We start from the raw sequence: 19261 nt of genomic DNA, 5'->3' as shown, positions 1-19261 counted from the left end.
ATCCGACCTCACCCATGTGTACCAAGATACTTACGCTCCTCTTCTGACAATCATATACTCATTATTCCCAATATGAATCAAAGTCATATGGACAGCATTCATTTGCATACCAAGGCTCAGCAACGTGGAATGAATTGCCCACTGAACTTAGACAAAAAGACACAGTGATCACATTCAAGAGGGCTCTCAAAACTCACTTATTTCAACTGCAAGAACAAACTGAAAGACATAATAATGCTTCCTAACTTAAATATTCTCAGCATGTTTTTTATTTATTAATGTTTTTCTAATTTCATGGTGTTTGTTTTTGTAATAATATTATTATATGTTTTTTATCTTATATGTGTTGTCTAATGTTGTAAAGCACTTAGAGCTTCTAAAGATTAGGCGCTATACAAAGTCCTCATTATTATTATTATTATTATATGTTTTTATGTTATAGGTATTTTCAAATGTTGGAAAGCGCCAAGAGCTTCTAAAGATTAGGCGCTATACAAAGTCCTCATTATTATTATTAGTATTATTACTATAAAGTGAACTCTATCCAATGAATGTTTTTTATACATTCTTACCCTGTATTTTCTCTTTAATTAATTTTATCATGTTTATCAGTGGCACCCCAATTCTTTAGGCAGCTGCATATAAATGTAGTTTTATTTCTTTTGAAGTTGAAATTTTTAAAATCTTTGTAACTTTGTTTTCTTTTCTAGATCTCCCAGACTTTAGAACCATTTCTGAATTTGTCTTTACCTGTTCAGGAAGAAAAGGTGAGATTTTTTACAGTGAAAACTGCAGTTAATTCACTGTATTTAATGGAGAACCATTTTTCTTGTAATTCACTACTTTTCATAAAGTACAGTTTTTCTTGTAATTCACTATTTTTCATGCAGTACCAATTTTCTTGTAATTTATAGTTGCTAGAAAATATGAATTTGAGGACTCAGCAAACAATGATCCGTCTTTCAAAACAATATGAATCTACACCAAATCCACAAATTTATGAAGTACTAATCATTGACATATTTGGGATAAATGTGAAGAAGATTGATACAAAATATTAAATGAATTCACGGTATTGAATTTGACTTCGATAATCAAATTTTGTAATTCCTTTTCAAGAAACTTCAAGTTATAAAAAAAAAATGTTTAAAATTAAACTCAAGAGTAATCTTATTATTGAGATCTTCATATTTGTCTCGCCTGTGCAAGCATAATGAGACACAAGTATCTCTTCTTTCATGGCCATAATGGGGATGGTGTCAACAATGTTAATATTTGGTGTTCAAGTATTTGTAAGTCCTGCACATGGTAAATAAGTCAACAATCAATGTGTGTGAGACACTAGAGTCTCATTAGCTTTGCTGATTGACATTTATTTGGTTAAAGGTCCAATGTATTCAATATGTTAGAAAGATCCTTTGCAGTTAAATGAATTATGTAGAATCTAGATGGTAGCTACTTGGTTTTGAAATCCAAAATCCCTCATTTTACTTTCTGTATCCATAGACCAAATTCGGCCAACAGCTGAGCTGTTGCAAGTGTAATTACACAGTTGCAAGTATAATCAAACAGCTAGCAAGAATTTGCTGTCCAGTCAGCTTCAATTAACTTGGATAGAATTTGAAAAGCATTTGCCAGTGGATGTAATCGGACAGGAGAAAGAGGAGGCAAGCAAAAAGATGGTGAAGGTATCAGATACGGCTCTCTTGTGCAGTGCTTGCTAAGCTTCACCTATCTTTCATCCTTCTCTTACCTTGGTACCATCTATTTTACTTAAAATAGTCACTCTACACAGTTTGCACTTTTTCTTGCTCTCCTCCATCTTTAACATAATGATTTTGAATAATTTAACAACTGTATATGACTTACACAACATCTTTCTTTTTGTTTACAACTGTTATATTCATTTTGCTTGATGCAGCAACTTTACAAATATGTTGTATCATTCAAGTATAACTGTTACACATTTAAATGTGAAAGCTACACTCACTGCATTGTAAGCAGTTTTTGACTGTGCTGTTTTGCCTTAATACAGTAAACTCCGTTTATAATTCAGCCAGATTTCATGAAATATTGAACATATTACAAAGCGCATTATTTTGGTCTGTCAGTGTTGAATATAACATTCTGCCTTGATTATAACAAATCAATGTTTACTGCATACCAGTAGTGATATTTCTCCATTGAATTCATTTCTAATCACATCATTGTTAGGAAATAAGCTCTGCCATCTCTCAAATCTAACAGTGCTAGAAAAACAAAACTTTTGTCTTCCCCATCCATATGTCATGTATAGAAAGCAAAAGAACTCTTACCTAATCCCTCAACTTACAACCATGAGGTGATTACTCATCAACATTTTCTTTGCCATTTAAACTTATCCATAAAATTGTCCTACATTGCCAATAAAGTTCCTAAAAGATCTTCATTTTATTGTATTCATCAATAAGTGTGGTATAAAATTGTTTTAAAGTTTCTGTAAAAGGAATGGTAATCTTTGTTTTTATTCAGTGAATAGTTTTTCATATTTTTCAAAGTTTGTGAGTTACGTTTTTTCTTAAGTGTTGTACTGTACTCTGTGGGTATGGAATTATTAACAATTCTAAATGTCATTTGTATCCCTCAAATATGAATTGCATGGATTATAGAGCTTTTAATGCTGATCTCGAACAGGAAGTGTGTTTCTGTGCAATATTTTCTGTAGTACCTTGGTTTACTAAATGCAGTGGCAGATGTGATTCCTCTAAGCTACGTTTTTTGTGCCCTCTCCCAATAGCAATGCTGGCCCAGTTGTGCCCCTTTTCTGGACATTTAGATAAGCATATTCTGATCTTGACCAAACGTTTTTCTGTTGTTGTTTTGGATTTAATGCCATTTCTCTGCACAAAAAAGACCATACACGGTGGCCAGTATAACTGGTGGTGGAGAAACCTGATGTAGTGGCCAAATTTACCCCTTGTAGCAGGGAAAGGATTGGCTGTTACACCTGGAAAACCTTGGTAACATCCCACATTAGCCAAGCCTGAGACTCTAATCCACATTTATATAGGTGAGATATCAGCAATTGATAAAGGCTAGCACTTTAGATGACTCGACCATCCAGGACCTGACCAAAAATAAAATAATTCCGGTGACAGTGACAAGACATGTAATGTCGCATCATTGGAATTCCTCTGGAGAAGCCTAAACCTGGTGATATGGTTTGTATGAACATCAGTTCATTCAGCTGGCAGAAGTGGATGGGGGGGACACCTGTTGCTTCACTTGACAATGGTAAGTCACAACTGGAGCCCAGAGTAGAAAGTACTTCATATAGACCTTTTAAAATTGAAGGCTGTAATGAAAGCCATTCATTGCTGCAGTGATCACATGTGTGGGAATGTGATCCTGGTAATGTTAAATAATTCTGTAGTAGTTGCTGACCACCTCAATTGTGGGAGGGGATGACCAAATCGCCTAGTATAAGTCTCTTGGTCAAGGAGGTTTTTATGCTGGTGTTTCTAGCACAGGATCCAGTCTAGATAAGACATTCCAGGCGAACTGAATGTTTTGGTCAATTCTTTGTAAGGACGGGGTCAGATGTTGCCAGTCAAGGGGTCACTTTAGCTGTAGATTCTTCGGTTTATTTATGCACTTTGGGGACAAGCTGCTAACCTTTTTCTCTCCAGTCCCATATCCAGAGGCTTGAGCCATGGATTCTCTAGCAGTCAGCTGCAGTGGCATTAGGGAATACACTTTCCCTTCACCTGTTCTGATTCAGAGTCATTCAGAAACTTGACTCACAAAGTTATTATGGTAACCTCTCTCAGATGAACAAGTCATGGACAACTTATGGGTAAATGAAATTTTCAATCTCATGATAGACCTCCTCAGAGAAATCCCATTACAATTCAGAGATTTAATAGAAACTATTAGCTGTTATGCATGGTCAACCTTTAGATCTATCATGCAGAGATCACGTTAGTGTGATCAGGTAAGCATTCTTGGAGAAACATACTTAACTAAAATAAAAATGATCTTTCTGTTGAAACACAATACATGTATGTTGGTTCTGGAAGATATGTAATATGACTACACTAGTATTGATTCTATTCATTTGAATGTTCTCTTGATAAATTCTGTGTAAAGCAGCGAACATACTGAGGTTATGATCTGCAGTTTTCTTAGTCCCACTGACAGTACATTAGTAGCAAACTTTGCTTTTTTCTCATTTCAGAGACCTAGTATAGCATCTCTTTATAATATTGTCCTTGTGGAAGGGAAGAAGGAAGGTGAAGAGAAGGACAGAGACAGGGAGGCAGATATGAAAGAGGATATTGTCCCTGTGGAAGGGGAGATGGAAGGTGAGGAGGAGAAAGGACACAAGGAGGCAGATGTGAAGGAGAATATCATCCCTGTAGAAGGGGAGGAGGAAGGAGACAGAGAGGCAGGTGTAAAAGATGATATTGTTGCTGTGGAAGGGGAGATGGATGGCAAGGAAGGGAAAGTAGACAGGGAGGCAGATGTGAAGGAGAATATTGTCCCTATGGAATGGGAGATGGATGGCAAGGAAGAGAAAGGAGACAGAGAGGCAGATGTGAAGGAGGATATTCACCTATTGGAAGTGGAGAAGGAAGGTGAGGAGGAGGAAGGAGACAGGGAGGAGGATGTGAAGGAGGATATGGTCCCTGTGGAAGGGGAGAAGGGAGGCAAGGATGCAGATGTGAAGGAAGATATGACCCCTTCGTATGTGGAGAAGGAAGGCAAGGAGGAGAAATACATGAAGGAGGATATGATCCTTATAGAATGGGAGAAGGAAGTCAAAGAGAAAGCAGAAAATGAATCAGATGTGGAGGAGGATATGGTCCCTGTGGCAGTGGAGAAAGAAAGCAAGGAGGATGAAGGAAATAGAGAGGAGGATGTGAAGGAGAATTTGACCCCTGTTGAAGGAGAGAAAGAAATGAAGGAGGAGGAAGGATACAAGGATGAGAATGTGAAGCAGGATATAGTCTCTGTGGAAGGGATCAATGATGGCAAGGAGGAGGAAGGAGACAGGGAGGCAGATGTGATGGAGGAGATAGTCTCTGTGGAATGGGAGAAGGAAGATGAGGAGGAAGGAGACAAAGTAAATGATCTGAATGAGGATATGGTTCCTGAGAAAGTAGAGAAGATAGCCATGGAGGAGGAAGGAAACACTGTGGATGATCTGAATGAGGATATAGTCCTTGAGGAAGGAGATTATGAAAGCAAGGAGGAGGAAGGAAACATGAAGGCAGATGTGATAGAGGATATGGTCCCTGTGGATTGGGAAAAGGAAGATGAGGAGGAAGGAGACAAAGTGGAGGATTTAAATGAGGATGTGGCCCCAGTGGAAGGGGAGAAGGAAGGCATAGAGGAAGGAGACAGGGAAGAGGATGTGAAGGAATATGTGGTCCCTGTGGAATGGGAAATGGAAGGCAAGGAAGAGGAAGGAGACAGGGAGGAATATGCGAAGGAAGATATTCTCCCTTTGGAATGGGAGAAGGAAGATGAGAATGAGGAAGGAGACAATGTGGAGAATCAAAATAAGAATATGGCCCCCAAAGATGAGGAGACAGAAGGCACAGAGGAAGGAGACAGGGAAGAGAATGTGAAAAATGACATTGTCCCTGTGGAAGAGGAGAAGAATTGCAAGGAGGAGGAAAAAGACAGGCAGGATATTATCTCTGTGGAAGGGGAGTATGTAGGTGATAAGGAAAGAGGAGACAAGGTGGATTGTCTGAAGGAAGAAAGATCATCATCTGGTGAGTAGAGAATGCCATAAAGTGCCAGATAACTTGGCAGTTCTTTTATCTATGTGTAGAGAATGTCATAGAGTGCAGATAACTTGGAAATGCTTTTATATGTGGGTAGAAAATGTCATAGAATGCCAAGTAACTTGGAAATGCTTTTATTTTTAATTAACTTTAGTACATTCTCCCTTTCTTTTCAGCAATGCTGTCATGTTTTGTCATAACAAAAACATTGTAATTTTCATGTTAAATACTTGTTTTACTGTTGTATGACACAATATTTCATGGCTTGCAGGCAATATTTGAATCATGTTTTCATTATTCTGTATCTGAACAGATGCTGATATAGAAGAGAACTTAAAGATGGACATAATCAGGTATAGCCATTCTCTTGAGGCTTCCATGACCAGTGATTCTGGATCAGTTGGCAGTGCATTAAATGGTGTGGAACCATCCCAAAGTCCTGTCCACATTTCTCCTCACATCAGCTTATCTGCATTAGCTGAAAATACACTAACAAAAGATGCAAGTGTAATCTACAACTTGATTCCAAATGGTGTTGCAGTATGGGAGACAGAAGATACTGATGGGTCCAGCAAGGAGAGTCATATTACTAATGGAGAGATGCATAAATCAAAAGTCACTGAACATGCAGAATATATGAATGGACCAGTTGCCAGTGGTTATCTTGGAAGTGGCAATACAAGCTTCAAGGAGCCAATGGAACTGGAGGCAGCTACCAGCAGCATTCTATTGTCTTCTTCTAGTTACAAACATTTAAGTACTGGGGAACAGGTCATTTCAGATGTTACATCTGGAACCAACACATCAAGTGTCAGTGAGACCTATTCTTCAGGTTTTTCACAAGATTTATCTCAAAATATGCTGTACCAATCCAGTGAAGAGTCTGAGAAAGTTAAAGATTTAGATGCACCAGTCAACTCTAGTCAGTCCAATGTTTCAGATGATACAGGAATATCTACACAAGGAACTGGAAGTATGGACTCAGTCACTGTTGGAAACAATGAAATTCCACTTAAAGCTGGAAATGATGAAGATATATCTTCTTCATTCAATGTGCAGTACATGAAACCATCAGAGTTTGAAGATCCACAGCCAGTGAGGTCACGTAAAGAGATCTGGAGAGAGGGGCAGAGAAAATCCGTCTTGACTTTAGCGCCAAGATATCACTCAACTTCCAGTGAATGCTCACTTGAGTCTTGTCTCAATCTGTTCACTTGTCCAGAACTTTTGACTGGAAACAATAAGTTTGGCTGCAAGAATTGCACAAAGCTTAAGAAGAAATTAAATCCTAATACAGGTAAGTGTTTTTCTCCCATCTACCGCCCGGTTTTTTATTTTTTTTTTATTTCCCATCCCCTGTTTTTATATATGACTGTACTTCTTTTATCCTTATGCTATCCCCTGTTTATTTAAGTACTTCTTTTATCCTTACCCCATCCCCAGTTATTATATATGTACTTCTTGTATCCTTACCCCATCATCAGTGTTTCATATTCATAACTGTTTTACAAATACTTGTTATCTGTATCATATATCCATATGAGTGTGCATTACTCAGTTCTCCATATAACTGAACTCTTCCACACCAACTGAGGAAGAATTGGTAGAATGCTTTGGAAGGCTGAGTGAGGTGGGGACAGTCATGGTATGAGATCCTGGATGCAACCTTCTAAGAGAGGTGGGGATGGTGTCAAAGGTTACATTTTCAGAGGCAGTATTGACTTTGCCTTGTAACCTAAACACCATGTACACCAATTCAGTGAGAGGGATCTATTTTGGTATGAAGTTTCAGGGGGACCATTCAGTGACACTGAAGGATTAAAATCTTGAATGTTGCCCAGGGAGATGGGTTGAGAGTGGGTGGTAGTTGTGTAAAGGTTGTGTAAAAAGGTTTAGAAATCTGGACATTTTTTATAGCTTTCATCTTTATTGTAATTTTTCAAAAACAACATGGGACTTTGTGGTCTTGACCAAGTTTGCATGTATGCATTGGGGTCCATATACATACATAAAGTCACTTCATTTGATCTTAACTCAGTAACTTAGATAATTGATGCTTGTCAGATATAGGGATCTGATACTTAAGGAATATGGAGCCTTGATAAATATGGGATATAGAGACTTGATATCAATGGTTTATAGAGACTTGTTACCCGTGGGCTATAATGACCTGACACCAATGGGTTATAATGACCTGATACCCATGAGATAGAGACCTGATGCTCATGGGTTATTTAGACCTGATACCGATGGGATTTATAAATCTGATAAACATTGGGTATAGATAACTAATACCTATGAGATACAGAGACTTGATACCCATGGTCTTGAGAGACTTGATACCATGATATTTAGAGACTTGGTACCCATGGGCTCTAGAGACCTGATGCCCATGGGTATAGGGAATTGATGCCCATGGGATAAAGAGACTTGATACCCATGGGATATAGAGATCTGATGCCCATGGGATATAGAGACTTGATACCCATGGGATATAGAGACTTGATACCCATGGGATATACAGACTGGTGCCCATGGGATATAGAGACCTGATGCCCATGGGATATAGAGACTTGATACCAATGGGATATAGAGACTTGATACCCATGGGATATAGAGACCTAATGCCCATAGGATATAGAGACCTGATGCCCATGGAATATAGAGACTAGATACCCATGGGATATAGAGACTTAATACCCATGGGATATAGACTTGATACCCATGGGATATAGAGACCTGATGCCCATGGGATATAGAGACTTGATACCCATGGGATATAGAGACTGGTGCCCATGGGATATAGAGACCTGATGCCCATAGGATATAGAGACTTGATACCAGTGGGATATAGAGACTTGATACCCATGGGATATAGAGACCTGATGCCCATAGGATATAGAGACCTGATGCCCATGGAATATAGAGACTAGATACCCATGGAATATAGAGACTAGATACCCATGGGATATAGAGACTTAATACCCATGGGATATAGACTTGATACCCATGTGATATAGAGACCTGATGCCCATGGGATATAGAGACTTGATACCCATCTTATATAGAGACTTGATACCCATGCAGTGTATGAAACTTGCCAAAAGATCCTGCAATCATACAGAATCAGTAACCTGAAAATACTAATGGTCCATTCTGTAAGTAACTGGTCCTCCATTTCATCAGACAGTGTAGTCAGTGACTGAATGGTAAATTCAGGTAGACATGAATATTGGCCTTTAGTAAGGACCTTTATATAATGAAACGTGGAGTATAATGAAAAACACAGAATATTGATATCATATGTAAACTTTATTACATTTTATTAAATTCAGCACAGCATGGCCACTATTTACTGTCCAGGACAATGATACTCACTGTCCAGCTGATGTAGGTCAATTCACAAGTTATTTAGAGTCATCATAATATGGCCATTGATGGCCAGTCTGAATATAGTCCGAATTAAAAAGCAGGATCCTCTTCCATTGACTTGAGGACAGTTATGAGAACTAGACCCAGCCTTTTAATGCACAGCTGCTCATGAAACTGAGTCTGTGGAAAGCAGTGTATTGCAGAAAGAGGAACCGTATTAAAGGCATTCACATCTGTAGATTGCAGCTTATAGTTTTTTCAACTCAGCATCTTGAATGATATCTGTGTTTGTAGTTAACATCATTGCCTTGAAATGGAGATAAATTAACATATTTCAGACATCATCTGCATCATCTAATTTTATTGAAACTAATTTACATTGTTATTTCATTTATGTTTGTAATGTAATTGTCTAATGAGTAGACCAGGATTGTTTACTTTGGTTTGCGATGGCTCCCATAACATTTTAGTCCTGCATAAAAAATGAACATTTCTGTAATTCCAGCAGCAACATGGCTGATTACATATACTCATACCACTCTGTTTCAGGATATATTAAACAAAATAGTGTTTCTCTGTATGTTGATACAAATGGTGGTGAAATTCTCTTTGTGCAAAAGAAAATCGGTAATGTCAGCTTCATTTAGAGAAGCTCACATGATAATTCATTGAGCTACAGTGACTGTCTCAGATATCATTCATGATCTTGAGGTGAACAAACTATAATATTATTGTCGTCAAGTCATGCATTCTGTTTACATATTTTAAGTGAATTATGCAACTCAGCTATCAATTTTGTTTCACATTATTCTATTACTTTTGTATGGTTTTTTTTCCTTTGTTTATATTTGGTCTTTTAGCCTCTGTTGGCATCAAGGCATATCTCAACATGTTCATCTAGGGAACTGGAAGTAGTAGGTGTCATGAAACATCACATAGATGCAGAAGAGACTTTATTTGGAGTTATAAGCATCTAGCAAACATAGAGTAAACACGAGTTATTTAGCTTCTCATGTCACCAAGACTTATGAGTGATCCTCAGAAAGGATTGTTATTTATTTTTTCACTTTTTTGAACATATTTCTTGTAATATAATGAAAAGATAAATATATGCCTCAAAATTTCAACAGACAGACTGGCTGCTCATTTTTTGCACCAATATGCAGTGAAATTGGCTGGCATTGGACCAGTGGTCAGGCAACAATTTTGTGTGTTGTATCCATGGGATTTATTTGGAAATGTTTGTAGATGTGCACCATATTCCAGTAATTTTCAACTCTCCACCATGATGAAAGGGCAGAGGGATATTGGGCTGAAATGTATACAAACTCCATGCTTGTGTTGTCAGGAAAGTGTTGTAAATAATGTGAATATCATGAGGATTACCAATGCATGCAGACATGCTAACTTTTTAAGAGAAAAAAATCCAAAACTGTATGTCATTTTTGAAAAGAATTTAATTAGGTTATACAAAATTGGATCATATGTATTCTTAATTTTTTTCATACAGAGATAAAAACAGTCTACTCCGATGCCAGCAAGAAGTACCTAATAATCCAGCCACCAGCTGTACTGACCCTGCATTTGCAACGCTTTGAACAGGTAGGTTGCTGACTCTAAAAGGCAGTGGAGATATTTTAAAATCCTTTGTCTGTCCATTCATCATTGTATCATCTTATCTCCACTTAAACTCCTAAATGGAAATTCCCCAGACTTGGTATCCATTTCTTAGGTTTCTTGGAAAGGCTCAAAAGTCTAGGATTGTACACATGCTTTTGGCAGGCCCTGAATGTCCATGCATCTGTCCGTTAACTTTTTTTCTCTCACATGATAGCTTAAGTTATGCAACACCTACCTGTGTAAGTTTACAGGAAAGTTTTTCTTGATGAAGAAATAAAAAAAATATTTTTTTTGGGGTCAAAAGGTCAACAATCCAGGTCACAGACTGAAAGAATAGAAATCATTTCTTCATAAATAACAGTTCTATATCACAGACTTGGTGCAAACTTTGTGGATGACTTGCAATTGGGGTATGGTAAAAGCCTATACATCTTGACATCAAAAGGCTACAAAAGAAGAAAAATTATTTATGCATAATACATGAGTTTTCTGAACTGCATATGAGGTGATTAAAGCTGGTAAACCTTACTCTGATTTTGAGGTTGCTTGTAACATTCCTGTTGGGGCCTGTTATATGTAAAGCCATTATATATGAATCATGTTGTGTGAATTTCACTTGAGACTCAGACAATAGTGTATCACATTTAAGACTCAGACAATAGTGTATCACATGTGAGATTCAGACAATAGTGTACCACATGTCAGACTCAGACAATAGTGTTTCACATGTGAGACTTGGACAATAGTGTATCACATGTGAGACTCAGACAATAGTGTATCACATGTGAGATTCAGACAATAGTGTATCACATTTGAGATTCAAACTATCGATACAGCTTAGTATTAAGAGAAGGGGTGTTTTTTTGCTGACTCAGCAATATCTAAGTAGGTTGAATATGTCTTCTATTTCTTCTTCAGTTAGTTTATTGCCAGTGAGAAAATGACAAAAAATGACAAAAATTATCAGTTTAAAGCTGTGCAGTTTACTAAAATGCCACAAATTTATTGGTGCTAAAATATTGTTTAACAAAATATATACATTAGTGCTTGGCTGGTGGATCTGGCAGCATCACCACAAAGTTACAAATTAAACAAAATTAAAGGCAAGACATTGTCCTCAGCAGAAGTCTTGTTTATTTGGCAGATTCTAAGCAATACCTGTATCATTTTGTGATTGTAGCTTGAAATCAAGAACATCAACAAACTGGACTGCCATGTGGATTTTCCTTTTGTCCTGGATCTGGCTCCATATTGTAGTGCTCTTTGCCAGGTAAGTAGCGGGGTTGTGGCCTTTTATGTCCTCACTGCAAGTACAGCAGAGGCATTTTGAAATGTTCATTTATATACATTCCCACGCATTCCTTTTGTGCTAGTAACCTGTTAGCATGTTGAAAGAAAAACCAATTTATGTATATTTAGATGAGATGTTTAAGTATTTGAGCCACTTAAATAATTGTTGCCTTTTTATAATCAATCATTTGTATTTGGTACATAGACATTTTGGTCAAAACCTTTGCCTGAGTTTACCAATATGACTTGACCTAGGCAAATGCTGTACATTTTTGTCTTACATGACATATAAGTATGGCAAGACTATTGGAATCTCTGTTAGAGTTGGCACTGAGACAAGAAAATCCCAATTTAGGGTTTGTATTATTTGTATTTTTCTGAAAGATGTCACTCATACAAAATGCATATAAACATAGAAAACAATCTTTTCACTTTCCTTGACTTGTTCAGTTTTAGTTTCATAAATTCTTCCAATCTCCAATTTTAAAAGTAGGATTTTAAGCTCTTTCTATTTCTTATTGCAGAATGTAAAACCAGGCCAGAAGAAAATCTTGTATTCTCTTTACGGAGTGGTTGAGCACAAAGGAGGTTTGAAGGGTGGCCACTACACAGCATATGTTAAAGTCCGGCCCAGTATCAACTCTCTGACCAACTTCCTCAGTACTAATCAGGTTTCTGTTAAGGAATACCTTGACCAGTACACAGAGAATGTCCTCCAAATGGGTGATAAGATGGTAGAAGAGATGGAAGAAGATAATGTTAGTGAGATCATGGTACCACCAGGGCAGTGGTTCCACATCAGTGATGACCATGTTAGCAAAGTAACAGAAGCCGCTCTCAAACATGCACAGGCATATATGTTATTTTATGAAAGAATATATTAGAGATTCAATTAAATTTTGTTGATTGTTGATGATATAATTTTTAGTTTAGTTTAATGATGAAGTATTATAATTCTGCTTATTTTATTCATGTGATTTCATGGTATAAAGAAAATTATAGTTGTTAAGAAAGAATTTTCTGTGCATATGCTGTATTGTGTATAACCATCTCATTTTATCCCAGGAACAAAGAAATTACAGTAAAATTAGGATAACAGGTACATATATGCCTTCCTATTTCTGTAGTCAATATAAGCACCTATATAATATATGAAGAGTAAAGTACATCTCTTGTGTTTGAAATTCTTCTTGTCTAATAGAGAGAAAAAATGTCAATTTCATATCTATTTATAGCTGGATAGTGTGTTTATTGAAATATTTAAAAAAAAGGAACCCAAAGTTCACTTTTTATGTTTAAAGTGTATGTTCTTCATATCTTCTTATTTTGGAGATTTGTCCTGCTAGTGTAATTGGCCTTCATTAATGTAAAATCCAAGTATTTACCTTTATTGATTTGATTGTACAGTATTTCATTTATTTACTACAAAGGATGAAATATTCTTTATTGCACATATTTATATTGGGTTTTGCTTATATATATTTGATCTATAAACTTAATTACTCACCCAACCAGTCCATTCAGTATTTGGTCTACAAAGTGAGTCTTCAGTTACTCAACCAATACAGTATACCCATTCTCAGAGTTTAAAATCCAGCTTAAGTTGAAATTGTCAAGTTGATGCATTTTGCATCAGAAAATAGACTTATGCTTCTATAAGATGGCTTCATTTATATTGCAGTAATATGTTAAAAATGCAAGTAAAACTAACAAAAAGAAGTAATATCAATATGTTAAAATTAATTGCTAAGTGTAAATATCAAAACTTTAGAAAGTATTTTGTGCCCACAAAATTCCCTAACAATAAATGCCTAATGGAAATAAACATATAACTTTTACAGATCTTTGAAATAAACATACAACCTTCACAAATTATAAAAATAAGTACCTATAACTTTCCATGATTCTCTCTATTTAGAAGTCTATGCTTTCAGTAATTCTATTTTTAAAGTCAATGCTTTCAAAATTTCTGTGATTTAAAAGTCTGTGGTTTCAATAATTCTGTGTATTTAAAAGTCTATACTTTCAATAATTCTGTGCATTTAAAAGTCTATACTTCATTTGTAAACATGTGGTAAGCATGAGTAGGATTTATTGTAAAAATATTGTTTTTTTGCAGTTTCATTTAGGTAAGAATGACATGTCAGTAAAATTTGTACATATTTTATCAATTTAAAACCAAATGTGGACATTCCTGAGAAAAAATAAGTATTGGAAATACATCAACATGAAACAATTACTGCAGACAATTTCATCTTCACTTCACTACCTTCATAGTTACCCATAAATCAAGTCATATATCAAGCAACATACATCCTGATATTCCATTGCATAATGTGCCATCAAGTCAGGGTCTGTTTTGTTTGTTTTGCTGATTGCTCCTAATAAACAACCTGGACTTGGATATGTTGGCTCATTATGCATTGGCAGATCTGGGTCTGTGCAGTTAGCAGTTGCACTTAACTTATAAAAAAGTATATAGGGTATATTTTGCAATTTCAGAAGGCAATGAGAATAAAGGTGCATTCTCCCAGTTCATTTGCAGGCCAATAAAGAGAGAGAAATAAAGGTCAAATAAGCATAGCAACTTTTTTAAAAAGAATATGTGATTAGAGTTCGTATTGGCATACATAACTCAATTTCAGTGCATCGATGAATATTGTCATTAAAGTTCTTATATATATATATATATATATATATATATATATATATATATATATATATATATATATATATATATATATATATGACTTCATTCTGGTCAACCAATGAATACTGTCATTAAAATTCTTATTGGTATATATAACTCCATTTCAGTCCATCAGTGGATGCTGTCATGCAAAACTCCATTTTAGTCCACCGATGAATGTCATAAAAGTTCTTATTGATATACATAACTCCATTTAAGATTACCAAAACTTTAAAACCTTGTATTAAAAGTTTGCTTCATATCACCTGTATTTTCACTGATCTCCTATGACACCAGTTCCATTGTGTGAGCATTGATTTTTCAAGCGTGTTTGACCTACACTGTCATATATGGGTAATCTATGGTTTACACAGGTATGTTTGAAATTAGGTCAGTTACATTCTAATTGGATCATTCAGGCAAATGTATAATTTGTAAATCTTTATTAGGTCAAAAAAGCTGAAATTTGGTACAAGGCTTTGCATTATGAAGTTCAAGGTCATATTTGATTTTATCCATTTTCTTCCAAAATTAAATAGAAATATGGCCTTGTTTGATTCCAAACTACACCCCTATATTGCATTATATTGGTTGGGACATCATTGTCATATGAACACATTGATAGTTGTTTCCTCCTTTGTTCTTTTCTCTTTCCCTTCTCTTCCATGCATTATTATTTCCATCTTCTGCCTATTTCTCTTTGCCTCCTTGAATTTCTCTCTCTCTTACCCATTTCTTATTCATTTCTCCTCATCCTATCCTGTGTTACTTTTTCTCTTTCTTCTTTCCCATCTCTTACCTTCAGTTATTCATTCCTCATCTATCCCATTTTTCACATCTCTTCATTTCTCCCTCATCAGTTGCTCATGGCTGAATTATGGAGAATTCTTTCTTTCACATCTTCATTTCACTAACATTATCTCCTTTTTTATTGCTCTCTCTCTCTCTCTCTCAATTTATCTTGCTGTCTGGCCCAATTGTTGTGCATTTCTCCAAACTCTATGATGTCTTATTTCAGTTTTATATGTCTGCCAGCTTGTTCTAAAAGATCTGTTGTCGAAAACATAATTTCTTTTGTCCAAACAAGAAAACTAATGGTTAAAGAGAAAAGTTGAAAGAACATTAAGTTATTTGTTCTTTTTCTGTATGCATAAACTCCATTGTAGTTATGGTCATCTGGAGACAATTTGTTTCCACCAAGGTTTACAAGAACCACATGTGTACTAGGGCATACAGGCAATGTTTACAAGAACTGTAGATTTGATAGGCTGTGTAGGTTAAATGCAACTTTGGAACAATTAGGTTCACTCAGTGGAAACAGGCATCAAAGAAAGCCAATACAAATATAGGAGATTGAGAAAAAATCTTTTTCTGTTAAAGTCTTACAAATTCATAAATTATGGAGTTATGTATGCAAAATGGACATTAAATGGATATCAGTGCATCTTTGGATTACATGAATGGACTTTTTTAAAAGATGAAAATATCAGGACTCTTCTGGATCAGTTGGACTATACATCAGGTTCACTGTAATTGATGAAATTGTCTTCATCTGTAAAAAATACTATTCATGTGTTCATGAAATCATTATGGATTTTGAATTGTAATATTGAAAGAGAATGCTTTGAAGTAGATGGCTAATTCAACAAAATGTTCTTTTTTTAAAAATAATATAAAACAACTCAAATTTTTTAAATTTTATGGGGCATTTTTATACAGTATCTAAAGTAAGAAATTTTGGTGATTTTACTAGTATTATTTTTTTAATGCATTAAAAAGTGAACAAAATGGTTCCTTTACTTTATAAAACAGTGTAAATATGCACTAATTTTAGTGCTAGTTAAATTACTTGTGTGATGTGACAATGTCAGTTAATTCAGTTCTCTTGTCTGCAGTAATTGTTTTCTCCATGAACCATTATCACCACTTCACCATTTAAACTTTACTATACTTTTGTAATTATATATATACATATATATATATATATATATATATATATATATATATATATATATATATATATATTGTGAAGTTATATTTCATTTTACAAGTAAACAGTTATGATATTGTGCAGTTATTTTCTAATGATGATTTGATAGAAATATATGGACAGTCCTCTTGAAAATAGTGTCATACAATTGAATTGTGATTTGTTTATGTTTTATATATAAGTTTTTCACTGTGATACACAAAACTGTACTTTGGAGAGGTACCCTTCATGTTAATTTTCAAATGCAGTTATATGGTAATAAAATAAATGCTTTTGCTCTCTATGGACTATGTGAATGCTTTTATTCCTATTTTGAATTTAGTGCAGATGTTTTCAATTTCTTTGCACAAACATGCACACAATGTACAGCATATGTATGTTAAGTTTTTTGTTGATTTCATGGATAGTGCATACATTTTCATCATAAATATGAACCATTTGTATTCCCCAATTCCAAGTCAGCTTTGTCATCAAGTCAGTTTACTATTTGTATTGCCAATTCCAAGTCAGCTTTGTCATCAATTCAGTGTACAATCTTTGTTGCCCAATTCCAAGTCTGCTCTGTCATCAAGTCAGTGTACCACTTTTAGTGCTAATTCCACATCATCTTTATCATTAAGTCAGTGTACAATTTCTGTTGCCAATTCCAAGTCATCTTAATCATTAATTCAGTGTACCATTTGTGTTGCCAATTCCAAGTCAGCTTTATCATCAAGTCAGTGTACAATTTGTATTACCAATTCCAAGACAGCTTTGTCGTCAAGTCAGTGTACAATTTGTATTGCCAATTCCAAGACAGCTTTGTCATCAATTCAGTGTACAATTTGTGTTGCCCAATTCCAAGTCATCTTTATAATTAAGTCAGTGTACAACTTTTATTGCCAATTTTAGATAGCTTTATCACCAAGTCAGTGTATAGTTTGTATTGCCAATCCCAAGACAGCTTTGTCATCAAGTCAGTGTATAATTAGTGTTGCCCATTCCAAAACAGCCTTGTCATTGAGTTAGTGTACCATTTATATTGCCAATTCCAAGACAATTTTATTATACAAGTTAAGTTTTCTCATTGGCAGAGATCATATTGTGTTGTATTTGTTACGATGGAGGAAAGTGGTGAATTCAGAAGGAAAATACTGGTGAGCAACTACTCAATGTTGTACATGCCTTGTCCACCTGGGATTGAACTGGGACTTAAAGATGCTAATCACATGTGTTACTAGTGTGCCATTCATCCCCACCCCATTTTTCAAGCCAGTGTTTTACTAATATAGCAGTCACTATTTTGACAGCAGTGGCAGCACCAGCAGCAATTAGTGATATGAACAATTAGTGTAATGAAATATCAGAATGTAGAGGGCCAATAGCCATCCATGCAACAGGTGTTTACAAAGTGTTAAGCCAGTATCAGCTTGTTTATAACAGGTGATGTCATGTGTATAGATGTAAATTACCTGATATTTTGCACAATGCTTTCCTTATCCCTCTAATAGGTTTGTACTACTTGAGATATCTAATTACAGGGCACTGACAACTCATTTAGCAAAATTGCTTCACCTCTTTTACCTTGGAATGTAGGTCACAGAAGAAGATTGTGTTGATACATAGGATGTTCCATAATGGGGTAGAGACAGTTCAGTCTGTGATGCACTCGCTGATATTTTTTATCTTTGGAGCTGAAATTGCAGACCAAAATGATAGAGGTTGAAATAAAGTGGATTTGTAATGCATCACGTGTTGACTTCCAGACCATGGTCTTCTCTAAACACATTAATATATTTTACGTATCCAGAATAGAAAGATAGTAATCCCAATGTGGGAGCATAAAACACCTTACTTTATGAAAACACCTTCCTATATGAAGATAGTAATCCCAGTGTGGAACATAAAACACCGTCCTATATGAAGATAGTAATCCCAGTGTGGTACATAAAACACCTTCCTATATGAAGAGAGCAATCCCAGTGTGGTATATAAAACACCTTCCTATATGAAGATAGTAATCCCAGTGTGGTACATAAAACACCTTCCTGTATGAAGATAGTATTCCCATTACAGTACATAAAACACCTTTCTATATGAAGATAGTTATCCCAGTGTGGTACATAAAACACCTTCCTATATGAAGATAGTAATCCCAGTGTGGTACATAAAACACCTTTCTATATGAAGATAGTAATCCAAGTGTGGTACATAAAATACATTCCTATATGAAGATAGTAATCCAAGTGTGGTACATAAAACAACATCCTTTTATGAAGATAGTAATCCCAGTGTGGTACATAAAACACTTCCTATATGAAGATAGCAATCCCAGTGTGGTACATAAAACACATTCCTATATGAAGAGAGCAATCCCAGTGTGGTACATAAAACACCTTACTTTATGAAAATAGTTATCCCAGTGTGGTACATAAAACACATTCATATATGATGACAGTAATCCCAGTGTGGAACATAAAACACCTTCCTATATGAAGATAGTTAACCCAGTGTGGTACATAAAAGACATTCCTATATGAATATGGT

At 35.4% G+C, this 19261-nt stretch overlaps 1 protein-coding gene across 1 annotated transcript in view; it reads left to right on the top strand.

Moving 5' to 3' along the window:
- Positions 1-13662, top strand: part of LOC149771489 (uncharacterized) — a 42322-nt gene extending 28660 nt beyond the window's left edge. The window contains exons 13-18 of the mRNA XM_089948378.1: positions 711-767; positions 4217-5762; positions 6088-7071; positions 10657-10748; positions 11947-12036; positions 12581-13662. Coding sequence (XP_089804504.1) covers positions 711-767; positions 4217-5762; positions 6088-7071; positions 10657-10748; positions 11947-12036; positions 12581-12940 — 3129 coding nt within the window. The 3' untranslated portion in view covers positions 12941-13662. The remainder of the gene's footprint in view (positions 1-710; positions 768-4216; positions 5763-6087; positions 7072-10656; positions 10749-11946; positions 12037-12580) is intronic.
- Positions 13663-19261: the final 5599 nt, after the last annotated feature.

The sequence above is a fragment of the Sinohyriopsis cumingii genome, unplaced genomic scaffold, assembly GCF_028554795.1.
Source record: "Sinohyriopsis cumingii isolate HCF-2022 unplaced genomic scaffold, ASM2855479v2 utg001820l, whole genome shotgun sequence".
Classification (NCBI taxonomy): Eukaryota; Metazoa; Mollusca; class Bivalvia; order Unionida; family Unionidae; genus Sinohyriopsis; species Sinohyriopsis cumingii.
The sequence above is the reverse complement of the archived record's forward strand: the minus strand, read 5'-3'. Positions and strand labels throughout refer to the sequence as shown.